This window comes from Miscanthus floridulus, chromosome 8, assembly GCF_019320115.1.
Source record: "Miscanthus floridulus cultivar M001 chromosome 8, ASM1932011v1, whole genome shotgun sequence".
NCBI lineage: Eukaryota > Viridiplantae > Streptophyta > Magnoliopsida > Poales > Poaceae > Miscanthus > Miscanthus floridulus.
Genome location: NC_089587.1, coordinates 4,694,298 through 4,710,093, shown reverse-complemented (window position 1 = coordinate 4,710,093; position 15,796 = coordinate 4,694,298). Strand labels below are relative to the sequence as shown.

The window sequence follows — 15,796 nt, the reverse complement described above, 5'->3', positions numbered from 1 at the left end:
GTTCAACACAGCTCGCCTTGTCCACCATTCCACGCTGCGGCGCCGGCTCCTCCGCTCCTCTTCGCCGCCGCCCAAATCCAACCCCTCTCTCCCGCCCTCGCCGCCGCCGTTGCCCGGCCCCCTGGAAGGGGTCAAGGGGACGCGCAGGATGGGGAAGGCGTGGCACGCCGCCAAGCTCCCCCTCGCCCTCATCCCCAAACCAAAACCCAGACCCCACGTCGCTTCTCCCTCCACGCCGCCGGCGCCGCCTGCTCCTCCCCCCGCGCGTCCACCCGCCAATCCTGCCAAACTCCGCAAGAAGCCCCACGGAACCTCCAAAAGATCCACAGCCCTGCCCCCCGCCGACGCCGCCGCCCCGGCCGTGCAGGAGGAGCGGAAGCCCATCCGTACGCCGGCTGACCTCGCGGCCGCCATCCGCGCGGCGGCGGACGCGGACGTGGACGCGGCGGCCGCCCTGGCCCTCTCCGCGCCGCCGGATGTGCCGCTGCCGACGCACTCCCTCGCGCTCCTCCTCCGCCGCCTCGCCACCACCCGCTCCGTCTTCGCCGCGCGGGGCCTCCTCGACAAGCTCCACCCCACCGGCGAGGACGACGGCGCCCCGCGCCCCAACCCGGCGCCGCGCGGGGCGCTGCTCGCGCTCGCCGACGCCGTGTGCCACCGCGGCGGGCCGCGCGAGATCTCCAGCGTCCTCCCGGTGCTCAGGGACCACGGCGTCCGCGCCGACGCGCACCTCTACAACGCCCTCATGAAGGCGCACGTCGCGGCGGACGACCCCGGGGCCGTCCTCCGCGTGTTCCGGCAGATGAGGAGCGACGGCGTCGACCCCGACCTCGTCACCTACAACACGCTCATCTTCGGCCTCGCGCGCGCCGGGATGGTCGCCAAGGCCAGGGCTTTCCTCGACGCCATGGCCGCGGAAGGCCACCTCCCGGACGTCATCACCTACACCTCGCTCATGAACGGGATGTGCGTCCAGGGCGACGCGCTTGGGGCGCTGAAGCTACTCGAGGAGATGGAGGCCAAGGGGTGCCAGCCCAATGAGCGCACCTACAACACGCTGCTAATGGGTCTCTGCAAGAACAAGAAGCTGTACAAGGCCGTGGAGGTGTACAAGTCCATGGTAGCGGCTGGGATGAAGCTTGAGTCGCCGGCGTACGCCTCCTATGTCAGGGCGCTGTGTCGATCGGGCAGCGTCGCCGACGCGTATGAGGTGTTTGATTATGCGATTCAGACCAAGAGTTTCACCGAGGTGACGGCGTATTCTGAGCTTGAGAACTCTCTCAAGTGGCTGCGCAAGATGAAGTCATGACGCAAACTGCAAGGAGAGTATGCATACGACAAGGCCGCGTGTGGCATGTTTTGTCTTGCTGAGTTGGTCTGTTTGCATGGGCCAAACCAGTATACATGCTAAGCTAAACCAAATGAGTAGCAAGTTTTCAGATGTTGGTTTGGTTGGATGTTTTCTAGCACTCAGCATCAAAATTGATAATTTTCTGTGCTGTCAACACTTCGGAATGTTAGTTGTTTCATAATTTCTTGTTACATCAATGTCCTGTTTTTATTTTGTTCTTCCAGGTTCTTGCATAGGGTTTAGATATTCCTGATGTCGGTTCAGATAGGAATCTATCTTGGCAGGACCTGCCTTAAAGCCAATACATTTTGTTGAAGGAATGCATGTGTCTGAAGTCTCAGTTTTGATTCAGTTATGGTAATCTGCAGATGCTGTTGATGTAGCCTATTTTCCTTGTTGCACATGAATTGGACATGGGTCTCTGCAATCACAAGAAGCTGGACAAGGCCGTCGAGGTGTACAAGTCCGTGGAAGTGGCTGTGATGAAGCTTGAGTCGTCAGCGTACGCCTCGTTTGTCAGGGTGCTTTGTCGATCGGGCAGCGTCGCCGGCGCGTATGAGGTGTTTGATTATGCGATTCAGACCAACAGTTTCACGGAGGTGACGGCGTATTCTGAGCTTGAGAACTCTATCAAGTGGCTGCGCAAGATGAAGTCATGACGCAAACTGCAAGGAGCTAGAAATAGGTGTTTTGTCTTGCTGAGTTTGGTCTGTTTGCATGTGCCAAACCAGTATAGCTAAGGCCTGGTTTAATTCCAAAAAAATTTCATCTCAAACTATCACATGGAATCTTGCGGCACATGCATGGAGTATTAAATATAGATGAAAAAAATTAATTGCACAGTTTGGTTGGAAATCGCGAGACGAATATTTTAAGACTAATTAGTCCATGATTAGCCATAAGTGCTACAGTAGCTAACATGTGCTAATGATGGATTAATTAGGCTTAATAAATTCGTCTCGCAGTTTCCAGACGAGCTATGTAATTAGTTTTTTTATTAGTATCCGAAAATCCCTTCCGACATCCCCGAAACATCCGATGTGATATCCGAAAATTTTCATTTCGCGAACTAAACACACCCTAAACAAATCAGTATCAAGTTTTTAAATGTTGGTTTGGTTGGATGTTTTCTAGCACTCAGAGCATGTAGACATCAAAATCAGATAATTTTATGTGCCATCAACATTTGGTTTTCCTGACTATTACCAAGTTGCAATGCAACAGTGAACTGATAAAATACATCAGACTGAGCAAGCAAGACTTGATGACAGACCCAAGTAATATGACGTTTCACTGAATGGATAACCCAATACAATGTTTCATAGGTTTTTAGCAGAAACATGTGGTTTTCAGCAGAAATGAATGCTAGAAATATGGTACAGGTGTCATAAGCAGTATCATTAGCCTTGCTCTACACAAGGGCAGTAGTATCGTTAGCAGTATGATTAGGAGCAAATGTATCGTTGGCAGTATCATTAGCCCTGCTCTACACAATGGCGGCATAGCTAGGCCATGGTAATTTCCAGCTGAAAGATCGGCAGCAGGCCAGCTCTGAAGAGGCTGCGCTGAAATCGGGCCACGAGTCCAGGGAAGTCGTCCTCAAAGATGAGGAGCATGAAGTGCTTGAGGTGTCTGGCAGGATGCGCTGAGCAATTCCTACCGAGGGTGAGCAATTCCTACCGAGGGTGAGAACCCCGGTCAGATCGGCCACGAGCTCAATCGGTTGTCCGGTCCGGGGATCTCGGTACTCACGAGCGGCCGCCATGTAGGAGTTCACACAGTAGCTGTTGATGTTCCAGTTTTTGAATTCCGGATGAAAGGACAGGATCATGTAGAAGAGACGGGGATTGAGCACCCGCAGCTGGTCCAGCACGTTTCTGCCCTCCAGCAGGAAATCAAACGCTTGCCTCGGTTCCATCAGCGAGCTGTGGTACCTGATGAGATATTCGAAGCCATTCACACCCTCCCGCATCAGGTCGAGCCAGGCCCTGATGTGGGGCGGCACCGCCTCCCGGAGCGTCAGAAACTGCTCGATTGACGCGACCAGGGAGGTGTAGTCCAGACTGCCGTTGTGGCGCGTGTAGCGGTAGAGATGTATGCTGCCGGTCATCCTGACGTGAAGACCCGCGCCCACCATGAAGCTGGCGGCGGTGAACTGGCCGCGCAGGCTGTATCCACAATCATGAATGATCAAAATGCACTCGTACCAGCGCCGATGGAGCACCAGAAGGTGAGTCCTGCCAATGCGCGTGGTCTTTGGCGGCCGTGGTAAGGCCGGATCGTTGCTCCCGCTCCCCGGGATGGTGACGAGGTCCGTAAGGACGGTACTCATGGCGTAGTCGAGCGCTGAGGTGGGGTGTGGGTGCTGAACGGGATCGGCGTTGATTGCTTGTTTTACACAGCGGCTCCTGTGATGTCTATTCGTACTCTAAGGCACTCACTATGTTTCTTCGCTTATACTTAGACACCAATGACATCTAGTCAATCTCCCGTATTTCATCGACTATAAAAGACTTGCTCTATTTAAATTGATGGTGTCCTTTGTTTTTTCTTATGATCCATTTTTTATGGGGTCCTTTGTTTTTTCTCAAAATCTATACACAAATGCACAATCTTAGGATCTATTCAAAATTTCAAATTCATCACATAGTTATTTTTTCACTTGAAATCCATTTCATTTCTTGACACATCTTGCCCCGGTTTGTGCTTGTTAAAGCCTGTCTCTAGTACCTAATAGTCAAAGTTCACACTAAACAACAAATGACTATTATGTATTTAGCTTTTATTTATATTGATACATGACCATTGGATTGGTGCTAAGTGGCAACCATCCAAATCAATCCATACAAAATATTCTAATTCAAGATCATTCCACACTTCACCCTAGATCATAGTGATCTAAATATCTACCTTCTATATTGTTGTAGACTTTCTCATAATCTTACCCTTTTGGATGGCAACAATCTAGTCTTGTAGTCACCAAAGCCTTTTAGAAATTTCTTATATTCACTATGAAGCATGGTTGCATGTTCTAGTCTTTTCTTCCATTAACAGAAATTAGCTCTAGACTCTTGGACGGTAAATACCTTATTACCTCTTTTAATATCGAGATCGTTCTAGAATCTTCCAAGAATCCATTGTTATTTTCAATAATATAATATACAAATGTGTCAAGAAATACATTTGATATTTAGAAAGTCTCTTATTTGACTAATTTTTGTGTTCATTTTTATTTGTTTCTTGTGCTACCAACGGTTGTCCTTGTTGGTCCATCTTGATAATTATAGATATCATGCTAAATGCGATTAGTTGTGTACCCAGAAGAGTACTGTATTGCTTCACCAGAGTGTTGTTGCTCTATCACTCACCAGAGTGACAGACATACAGCCTAGATGCACTACTAACAACTGAATTCAGATTTAACTGCCAAAAACTTTAGGGGCACCAAACTATTAGCCGCAATCCTATCCAGCATGTATTCAGTATAACTACAAGCAACTTTCAGATTAGTGAGGGAGCTAAAGGCAGTAAAGATCCCTAGGCCATGAGTGAAGCCGCCGCGGCCAGTAATTTAATTAGAGATCTGAATGTATAGCTAGTAATTCTAACATATACTCCTGTGTGCAAGAATTTACTAATAGGGAGCCCGATGTGATCGCTGGTCGGAAAAGCCTTTTGGCAAGGTTTTACTGGCCCACCGCGCTATGAGACGCGGAGGAGGTCGTCCGCGGGTGTGAAGGATGCCAGTTCTACGCTCGCCAAACCCATTTGCCGACAGAGGAGCTCCAAACCATCCCCATCACCTGGCCGTTCGTGGTCTGGGCCTCGACATGGTGGGACGCCTCCAAAAGGGCCCAGGCGGCTTCACTCACCTACTCGTAGCGGTCGACAAGTTCACAAGTGGATAGAGGCTAAGCCCATCACCAACATCCGCTCGGAAGAGACAGTCAAATTCTTCCTCGACATCATCTATCGGTTCGGCGTTCCTAACAGCATCATCACTGACCATGGAACTAACTTCACCGGGAAGAAATTCTAGAACTTTAGTGATGGATATGGCGTCAGAATCGACTGGGCCTCGGTCGAACACCCACGTACTAACGGTCAGGTCGAGTGTGCCAACAGCATGGTCCTCCAAGGACTTAAGCCATGCATTTTTGACCGACTCAACAAGTACGCCGGACGATGGGTTGCAGAGGTCCTAGTGATCCTCTGGAGCTTGAGAACAACCCCGAACCGATCCACAGGGTTCACACCCTTCTTCCTAGCCTACGGAGTTGAGGTAGTGCTACCTTCCGACCTCGACCACGGCGCCCCAAGAGTAAAGGCTTTCGACCGCGACCGAGCCACGGAGGCTCAGCAAGACGCAGTCGACCTGCTCGAGGAGGCCCATGAGACGACCATCATCCGCTCTGCTCGCTACCAACAAACTCTCCGCAGGTACCACGAAAGGAAGATCAGGGGAAGGATCCTCAAAGTCGGTGATCTCGTGGTCCGGAGGACCCAATTAACAAAGGAAAAACACAAGCTTTCTCCACCATGGGAAGGACCCTATACAGTAACTGAGGTGATCTGACCAGGCGCCTACCGACTGGAAGACAACAACGGCAACGTTCTCACCAACACTTGGAACATTGAACAGCTACGTTGTTTTCCCCCTAAATTTGGTCTTACCACTTTTTAGTCAACACTTGCTCCTGTAAAGCACCCTAGCCCGAACATTTTCAGCCCGGGTCGCTCGGGGGCTCCATGAGGGTTTACCTCTCCTTTTTACTATCACATGATAAACTTTTTACCCAAACAAAAGGGCAATCCATTCCTTTGATTACTCTAGGTAACTTTGTTCTTGCTCCCAACCGAATGCACCCCGCCACGACCTATGGTGACGAGCAGCCGAGCCCCACGGGCCATGCCTAGGCTCTTAAAAGCTACAGCCTATGGAACGAACGGGCAGGTACGAAAAAAGAAAGAATAAAAACAAAGCTATGCTAGGATAAAAAACAGGGAATGGATAGTGATTCTATCACAAAAAATAGAACTGATGTATTCATTGATACAAAAACTATTCGCACGGGGGCTCCCCCACGAACTTAACGATTACATTTGTTGACCACTTCTACTCTAAATGCTACTACAGCCACTCGGCGACATCATCTGGTGCCAAAAGTAAGGCCACGGCACGTGCCCGGTTCCGCTCCCTCGACTTCGGTGAGTGCAACGGGTACCTCAAGGGCGTCGCACCCATAGATGCTCAGCAGAAGAGCATGGAGCTCCTAACCTTCTCATACAGTCGAGGCAGCTCTTGGGCAGGGACACTGCCACCAAGGTATGGCCACCATGGATGGAGGATCTCTCATCAAACTTTATGAACTGGCCAACCTAAGCAGCTGCAGGCGCAGGACACTCCACCGGCATGGTCCTGAGCAACTTCCCCTCCGACAAAGCTCGCCCGGGGAAGATCCACTGAAAAGAATCCACGCACGGCTCCATCCCAAAAAATGCCTCGCAGACGAGCCCAGCGCAGCACCTCCTTCGACGAAAGCCACCCCTTCTCAGGCAAAGACAACCAGCACCGCCTCAGGCAGCCTCCAGCTCGACATTGCGCTCTAGATTCATGAACGGATCTGTAAGTCCTCCCCTCGCTTGCCCTCTCTCTCACTTAGGAACCACCATGGAATACAGGCACTCTCGGTGAGGAGGAAGAAGAAGGAGAGGCAATAGTTGGAGAATAGGCAAAGGACTACGACGGGAAGCCCTCTCCCTTCCCCTATTTAAGGAGGAAACACGACAGCTAAAGAAGGGCAAAGGATCAAAGCGAAAAACTCTCTCCCTTCCCCCATTCAATACAGATGAGAAACGATGGGATGCGCCCTGACCGATGGGACGCATACTGACCGACGGAACAAGATGTGGCCTAGGTATGGCCCACCACTACCGCACGCCGGACGCAGGAACCAAAGCGCCACCACTCGTAGGCGGCCCTCTGCCTTCCCAGGCTATACTTAAAAATACCCAAACAATAGGATCTCCGCCAGGAGAGACCATCAGACTTCCTAAGTCGATCGAATGTCTCAAGAAAACACCGAGAGACAGGTAAGGAGCAAAGGGATGCCCCATGTAGGCCATGTCGACTTCGTCACGAACGACGAGCACGGGTCCCGGTCGGACATTTTCGATTGGAGCTCTTCAAACCCCGTCACTCGAGTCATCAAGGTAACACTACCGACCCCCACTATTTCTTTGTATTCATTTCATACGTTCATACACGCATTCATTCCATATGCCCGTGCCCCCCGAACAATTCGTCCCTAAATCGCCTGGGGGCTTGGGAACTAAAGCATAGCACATGCGGCTAAACGCATCACAACGCTCTGTGTTGCGTCACAAAGCGGCAGTTGCTTCATTCAAACATGAGCAACGACCGTCTGGGGTTCGAAGGCCGGCCCACGAAGGGCTCGAGGCCGCCTTGTGTCAAACAGAGCCAGGAGAGAAAATGCAGATGAGCCCCGTGCGGCCCTAGCCTAGTCTGCCCCGAAGCAGACCGGGTCATCTCAACCTTCTCGTTCGATCCTAAACCTCTCGCCAAGCCCACAAAATCTCTATCGAGGGGAGGGCAGTAGGCCACCCGAGTCAGTCTCCGGAATGACCCAGGCATCTACCGGGTTGCAGGTAAAGGAGCAGTGGAATGTCACAAGAGGGCTATGCCGACCCTGTCACAAACGACAGACCTAGATTCCACTCGATCATACCCGTTAGCGAGCTCACCGAGTGCGTCACTCAAGCCCGAGCGATCGAGGCAAGCGACAAAACTCAGCCCCTTCGGTTGTGAGAAACCGAGGACGGGGTAACGCACAAAACTCAAAACCGACCCCAAACCCAACGGGGCTCGGGGGCTCAAGACACACCAAATGCCTGGGTCTACGACCCCAAACTCGCCCCATCGCTCGGCTACGCTTCGACTACGCACCAAACGCCTGGGTCTGCGACCTCAAACTCGCCCCATCCCTCGGCTATGACTGCACGCCAAATGCCTGGGTCTACGACCCCAAACTCGCCCCATCAGGATCCATGACTTCGACTCGCCTGATCCCGCGGCGCGCACCGATGCCAGGATTCGCGAGCTTCGACTCGTTTGATCCCTAAACTAACTCACCCGATCCACGGCACGCACCGACGCCAGGATCCACGACTCCAAACTCGCCCCGATCCCACGGCGCGCACCGACGCCAGGATTCATGAGCTCTGTCTCGTTTGATCCCCAAACTAACTCACCCGATCCACGGCGCGCACCGACGCCAGGATCCATGACTCCAAACTCGCCCGATCCCACAGCGCACACCGATGCCAGGATCCACGACCTCCGTCTCATCCGATCCCTAAACTAAACACCTCGGTAGCGCAATGACGCCTTAGTTAAACGACTCCATCTTGACTAAAACACGAACACACGCCGATGAAACAAAACCTCCCCCACTAGCAACACGAAAAAACCCCAGACAATTCTAGCCGAATCGCCCGGGGGCTCGGGGGCTACACTCGCGGGTGCGCTCGCGCGCACCCGCCGTCAAAACAAAAATCCCCCAGACGATTCTACCTGAATCGCCCGGGGGCTTGGGGGCACCTATCGGGTTCATGAACCCGGGATCCCTCATGGACCGGCTTCCCAACAAAAGCTCGGCCCAAGCAGACAATGTTGCAAACAACGCACAACTCATGGGCCGGCCCAAGTAACTAAACGATAGGACCAGAAGGGCGATCCAAATCTTCAACCGAAAGGCCTAGACGAGGAGGAGCAGCACCTGCTTCCGACTCCGTCCTACCTCTCCGACCAGAGTGCTCGCTTCGGTCTCGAGCCCACCTCCGGACGCCCTCTCCGGCCGGAAGGCCTGGCCAAAACACCGCTTCCGACTCTGACCTGCATCTCCGGCCGAGGATGTGCTAGACCCCTGCTCACTGCTCCTCTCCAACCAGCGCAATCAAAGTCGACTAAGACCAACCGTCTGGGGACGCCCGCTCGGTAAGGACCAGGAAACGGATGGAGAAAGTAAGGCACTTGAGTCAAACCGTAGTACCGAGGACCAAACCTTGTACACCTACAGTACCGACAGGGCATGTCAGAGGGGCGTCCTGCAACCTTCCAGGCATGTCAGAACCCAAGCAGTGTTGCGGGCGCTGACTATTTCCCCTACAGTGTTGTGGGCGCCATTAACTCCCATACGGTAAGGCTCCCCTCACATGCCTCTGGGCATCGATAGTGTTGTGGGCGCTGACATTTACCGTACTAGGAGAACATGGTAAAACCCCTTACGTGCCTCTAGGAATCAACAGTGTAACAGGCGCCGACGTCTGCCACACCCAAAGAAGACAACACCACCTCCCATGTGCATCTGACATCCAACAGTGTTGTGGGCGCCTACCATCGTCTTGTACCCGCCGGCGTGGGGAGCAAGACTTAGCTACGAACGTACTCCCTCCCTCTCACTTGTAAGGCCATCCCCTTCATCTATAAAAGGGGATGCACTCTCTTCCAATAGATAGACTCTCTAGATTCATTCAGATCGATCAAGTTCACTAGTACACAACAGCGGAACCACCCGGTTCAAACCACGAGCACACGCTCGAACACTTAGCACACAGCGGAGCTCCTGTCGCTTTCGGTCCCTCTGACCAGAGTCCGACCGGACCTCTTGTACCCCCCATCTTTCTCCTTCTCGTTTGTAACCCCACTACAAACTTCGAGCACCTGGGCTCAGGAATAAAGTCACCGATCGACTCAAATTGGATGTAGGGCATGTTGCCTGAACCAGTATAAACTGTGTGTCATTGAGTGCTAGGCCACCTCTAATCACAACGTATGGCAAAACTACAAATATTTACTTGTTGGTCACTTTCTGCACCGACAACACCAAACCATAAAATTCATGTTTCTTAGTGTCAACAAGCTTGTTAGAGAGCTCACCGAGGTTGTTTAGTCCTTCAAATCTATCATCCATTCTCACATCTTCAATATATGTGCCAAGTTGAATTTCAAGTGTTATTAAAGCAGAACTTGGAAAATCTTTGGGATAAAAAGTTGCAAGCTTAAGGATCTTTTGAGCATCAAATGAGACAAATGAATTGGAGGAATTCAATGCTGACATACAAATAAGCAACTCCCTACTAACCTCATCAAACCGATTCTCAAGCTCTTGATGAATTCTATCAATAATACCAATATACACTTCTCTTCTATAGTGATCATCAATTGTTTGTACAGGATAAAAGCGATGGGATCTTCCATGAGGCTCATATTTGCTATCCATTGCAGGAACATCAATAGAATATTTGATGCAAAATGATTTAACCTTTTCTAAGAAACCTTCCCACCCATCAGACCTCAATTGTTGGAACCTTCTCTTTGCCGCACCAACAAGTGTCATTGCATTAACAATATCTTGGTCTCTCTTTTGCAAAGATTGAGACAACTCATTTGTGTACCCAAGAATCACAAGTATCAAGTGGGCATTGAAAACAAACTCAAATGACTCTAAAGTCAGAACCATAGCATGTATGTTTGGCCAATCATCTCTTTGTGTGGGATCCTTTTCAAGAGTTACGAGTACTTCCCGAATGGTAGAATACATGTCAATGATATGCAAAACAGTTCTATAATGAGAACCCCACCTAGTATCACTAGGCCTAGCCAATCCCATCTCTTGATTTAACCCACTTCCACTTCCTATTTCACCCAATTCAAGTGCTTTCTTCAATTTTTATGCTCTAACATCTCGAAGCATATCATGGCGTTTGCAAGAAACTCCAACAATATTCAGCAAGCGTTAAACTTGAGCAAAAAAAAAGTACTAGCCCCAACATCTCCCTTGGCAACAGCAACAAGCACTAATTGGAGTTGATGTGCAAAACAATGCACATAATAAGCAGAAGGAGACTCTTTCATTATCAGTGTTTTCAGCCCCTCAACCTCTCCTTTCATGTTACTAGCCCCATCATATCCTTGTCCACGACAAGAACTAAGACTCAAGTGATGACTAGCGAGTAAAGATTGAATAGCTATTTTAAGTTCCAAAGAAGTGGTGCCAGGAACATGAACTACTCCAAGGAACCTTTCACAAACACTTCCACGTTTATCAACATAATGCAAACAAACAACCAGTTGTTCTTTATGTGATATACAACTACATTCATCAGCTAGAATTGCATAGTAGTCATCCCCAAGTTCTTCAAGTATGTATCTAGTGGTTTCCTCAGAGCAACATCTAATAATTTGCTTTTGTATGCGAGGGGAGGTCAAAATGCAATTACCTGGGGCATTTTTCAGAACCACTTTGTGCACCTCTTCATTATTTCCTACAAGCCAATTCAAGAGTTCAAGGAAGTTCCCTCTGTTGTTAGATTCTTCAGTTTCATCATGCCTTTTAAAATGTACCTTCTTCTGATAGAATCTTGTTCATTCCTATCAAAGGTTGAAATAGGACTCCTTAGGCCCGAGTCATGCTCAAGGGAATCAACATCAGCAGCCGGAGGCGGTTCTTCCTCCTCTTCTTCAACTTCATCTGACCCATTATCTCTAGTAGGATCTGTGGCTGTATCTGTTACTCTAGGTGTTTCTGTCCCTTCATCCACAACTACGATAGCACTTTCATCACTTACAATTAGAGGATCTTCTACAACAGGAATAGACAACTCTTCATCAACAGCTGGAGTTGGTGGAGCACAAGTTGCAACTTTTTTTGCCTCGTGCTTCTGAAAAAAGAAATGCTATATTTGATTTCTTCATGCCTCAACTTCCTGAAAAATTACAACAATTTCCATTCCATTCTAGGCTCACAGATGATAGATCTACAATCCCTAAGCCTTTAGAAAAATGACAAGAAATTTAATTCAATGAATTCTATGCTCTGATTTCATTCACAAGAACAAATCCCTAACCAAATTTACATTCCAGTGCTCACTGTCCAAACCCAAGGGTATGAGATTTGGGTGAGCTCAGAACTTCAAAAGCACACTCACCGTCCAGGGGCGCTGGCGCTGGCGCGCTGCAGAGCCAGAGCAGCAGCCTGGCGCACTTGGCGGCTGGCTTCGGTGGCACGTAGCTTGCTGCCCTGCTCGACACCTCAGCCACACGGGGTGCCGCAGCGGGGGTGCCGCACGGGCTCGGAGAGACGGCGACCAGCGCCAGGACCAGGCGGGATGGCGCCCCGCGGGGTGGCAACGCTCGGGCCTCGTGCGGCTCGGCCTCGGCGCTCGGGGAGTCACCGAGTCAGGGGCGGCGGCACTCGCAAGTGTCGCGGCCTCGGGGGCGGGGCAGGTCTCACGGCCTCGTGTAGGGGCTCAGGAGGCAGACGGGAGATACCTGATGCTCGCTAACGTGGGCTTCTTTCAGTTTTTTATTGGGCCAGACTTTCTATAGACTAAAAGATTGAAAATACTGAGTACTAAATAAACTTTGGGCCAGATTCCAGGGTAGTCCTGGGCCTACCTGGACTACCCTTTGGGCCCGCCACTGGCTGTAGCCCCCTAGCCCCCGTGGATCCGCCCCTGCCTACAGTCGAAGCTACATTTTGATGCTTTGGCTTCACGTACTAAAACAAACTTTGGCTCCATGCACGATAGAGTAAAAACACTATCCGCGGGGCCATATTGTTTGGTATGACTCCACATAACATAAAGAGCCAGTGTACGAGCCGCACCAAATAGGTTGTAATCTCACCCAACAATTCAAAGCGAGAAAACCAAAACAAGTCTTTTAATAATTGCTTTATCCATTGTAATTTTTTTCTAAATATGTTTGTACTAGTGATGTATTTATTTGGAATTTAGGTATTACGATATATCTTTTTACTTAAAGAAATTTGATCTAGGGCTAGGCGGCTATGAATACAAGCCCACTTATGGGCTTAACTATGCGTGTTGCCCACATAATTTAGGATGCTTTTGGTAGGGCTCCACATAATTCGACTCTGGCTCCAAGATCATCATGTATGTTGCTGCATTGTAGCACCGAGCAAAACAGCTCTAACTTCTATTTTTTTCCCCCTATACGAAACAAACGGAGCCGTCAGAGCCAGAAAGTCGGAGCCATAGCCGAAAAGGAGCTTGGCTAAACGATACCTTATTAATTTACACATAGGTTCGTGGGTTACTCACTTGGTGCCCACAAACTTTGCCGAGCACCTACACGCTAAAGATAAATGGTTTGAGAATGTCACCTCATTTTTGTGCTTGTGCCCAACCAAAATTCTCGAGCATGTTCCAAAATCCTGAAACTGAACCCAAGAGAAGGAGCTCCGTCACGGCCCAGCATTTCTGACAAACGAGCGAGCCCATGTCTCCAAGTTTCTTGGGCCGAAACTACATCGCTCCAGACGCAGCCCACCTGGGGAGTTCAACACAGCTCGCCTTGTCCACCATTCCACGCTGCGGCGCCGGCTCCTCCGCTCCTCTTCGCCGCCGCCCAAATCCAACCCCTCTCTCCCGCCCTCGCCGCCGCCGTTGCCCGGCCCCCTGGAAGGGGTCAAGGGGACGCGCAGGATGGGGAAGGCGTGGCACGCCGCCAAGCTCCCCCTCGCCCTCATCCCCAAACCAAAACCCAGACCCCACGTCGCTTCTCCCTCCACGCCGCCGGCGCCGCCTGCTCCTCCCCCCGCGCGTCCACCCGCCAATCCTGCCAAACTCCGCAAGAAGCCCCACGGAACCTCCAAAAGATCCACAGCCCTGCCCCCCGCCGACGCCGCCGCCCCGGCCGTGCAGGAGGAGCGGAAGCCCATCCGTACGCCGGCTGACCTCGCGGCCGCCATCCGCGCGGCGGCGGACGCGGACGTGGACGCGGCGGCCGCCCTGGCCCTCTCCGCGCCGCCGGATGTGCCGCTGCCGACGCACTCCCTCGCGCTCCTCCTCCGCCGCCTCGCCACCACCCGCTCCGTCTTCGCCGCGCGGGGCCTCCTCGACAAGCTCCACCCCACCGGCGAGGACGACGGCGCCCCGCGCCCCAACCCGGCGCCGCGCGGGGCGCTGCTCGCGCTCGCCGACGCCGTGTGCCACCGCGGCGGGCCGCGCGAGATCTCCAGCGTCCTCCCGGTGCTCAGGGACCACGGCGTCCGCGCCGACGCGCACCTCTACAACGCCCTCATGAAGGCGCACGTCGCGGCGGACGACCCCGGGGCCGTCCTCCGCGTGTTCCGGCAGATGAGGAGCGACGGCGTCGACCCCGACCTCGTCACCTACAACACGCTCATCTTCGGCCTCGCGCGCGCCGGGATGGTCGCCAAGGCCAGGGCTTTCCTCGACGCCATGGCCGCGGAAGGCCACCTCCCGGACGTCATCACCTACACCTCGCTCATGAACGGGATGTGCGTCCAGGGCGACGCGCTTGGGGCGCTGAAGCTACTCGAGGAGATGGAGGCCAAGGGGTGCCAGCCCAATGAGCGCACCTACAACACGCTGCTAATGGGTCTCTGCAAGAACAAGAAGCTGAACAAGGCCGTGGAGGTGTACAAGTCCATGGTAGCGGCTGGGATGAAGCTTGAGTCGCTGGCGTACGCCTCCTATGTCAGGGCGCTGTGTCGATCGGGCAGCGTCGCCGACGCGTATGAGGTGTTTGATTATGCGATTCAGACCAAGAGTTTCACCGAGGTGACGGCGTATTCTGAGCTTGAGAACTCTCTCAAGTGGCTGCGCAAGATGAAGTCATGACGCAAACTGCAAGGAGAGTATGCATACGACAAGGCCGCGTGTGGCATGTTTTGTCTTGCTGAGTTTGGTCTGTTTGCATGGGCCAAACCAGTATACATGCTAAGCTAAACCAAATGAGTAGCAAGTTTTCAGATGTTGGTTTGGTTGGATGTGTTCTAGCACTCAGAGCATGTAGACATCAAAATTGATAATTTTCTGTGCTGTCAACACTTCGGAATGTTAGTTGTTTCATAATTTCTTGTTACATCAATGTCCTGTTTTTATTTTGTTCTTCCAGGTTCTTGCATAGGGTTTAGATATTCCTGATGTTGGTTCAGATAGGAATCTGTCTTGGCAGGACCTGCCTTAAAACTAATACATTTTGTTGAAGGAATGCATGTGTCTGAAGTCTCAGTTTTGATTCAGTTATGGTAATCTGCAGTTGCTGTTGATGTAGCCTATTTTCCTTGTTGCACATGAATTGAACATGGGTCTCTGCAATCACAAGAAGCTTTGTCGATCAGGCAGCGTTGCCGGCGCGTATGAGGTGTTTGATTATGCGATTCAGACCAAGAGTTTCACGGAGGTGACGGCGTATTCTGAGCTTGAGAACTCTATCAAGTGGCTGCGCAAGATGAAGTCATGACGCAAACTGCAAGGAGCTAGAAATAGGTGTTTTGTCTTGCTGAGTTTAGTCTGTTTGCATGTGCCAAACCAGTATAGCTAAACCAAATCAGTATCAAGTTTTTAAATGTTGGTTTGGTTGGATGTTTT

The 15,796-nt window shown here is 51.4% G+C and overlaps 2 protein-coding genes across 2 annotated transcripts; both read left to right on the top strand.

Annotated features, from left to right (window-relative positions):
• LOC136470944 (pentatricopeptide repeat-containing protein At2g17670-like) lies at nt 1-2,011 on the top strand. The gene has a single exon (XM_066468672.1). The coding sequence runs from the start codon at nt 149-151 to the stop codon at nt 1,307-1,309; it is 1,161 nt and encodes a 386-aa protein (XP_066324769.1). The 5' UTR covers nt 1-148; the 3' UTR covers nt 1,310-2,011.
• Nucleotides 2,012-13,733: 11,722 nt separating this feature from the next.
• On the top strand, nt 13,734-15,447 carry LOC136470943 (pentatricopeptide repeat-containing protein At2g17670-like). The gene has a single exon (XM_066468671.1). It carries the CDS (start codon nt 13,883-13,885, stop codon nt 15,041-15,043), a length of 1,161 nt encoding a protein of 386 aa, XP_066324768.1. The 5' UTR covers nt 13,734-13,882; the 3' UTR covers nt 15,044-15,447.
• The last annotated feature ends 349 nt before the right edge of the window (nt 15,448-15,796 follow it).

Excerpts from the sequence above, each read along its gene's own strand:
- LOC136470944 (XM_066468672.1), top strand. The coding sequence starts at position 149 with ATGGGGAAGGCGTGGCACGCCGCCAAGCTCCCCCTCGCCCTCATCCCC.
- LOC136470943 (XM_066468671.1), top strand. The coding sequence starts at position 13,883 with ATGGGGAAGGCGTGGCACGCCGCCAAGCTCCCCCTCGCCCTCATCCCC.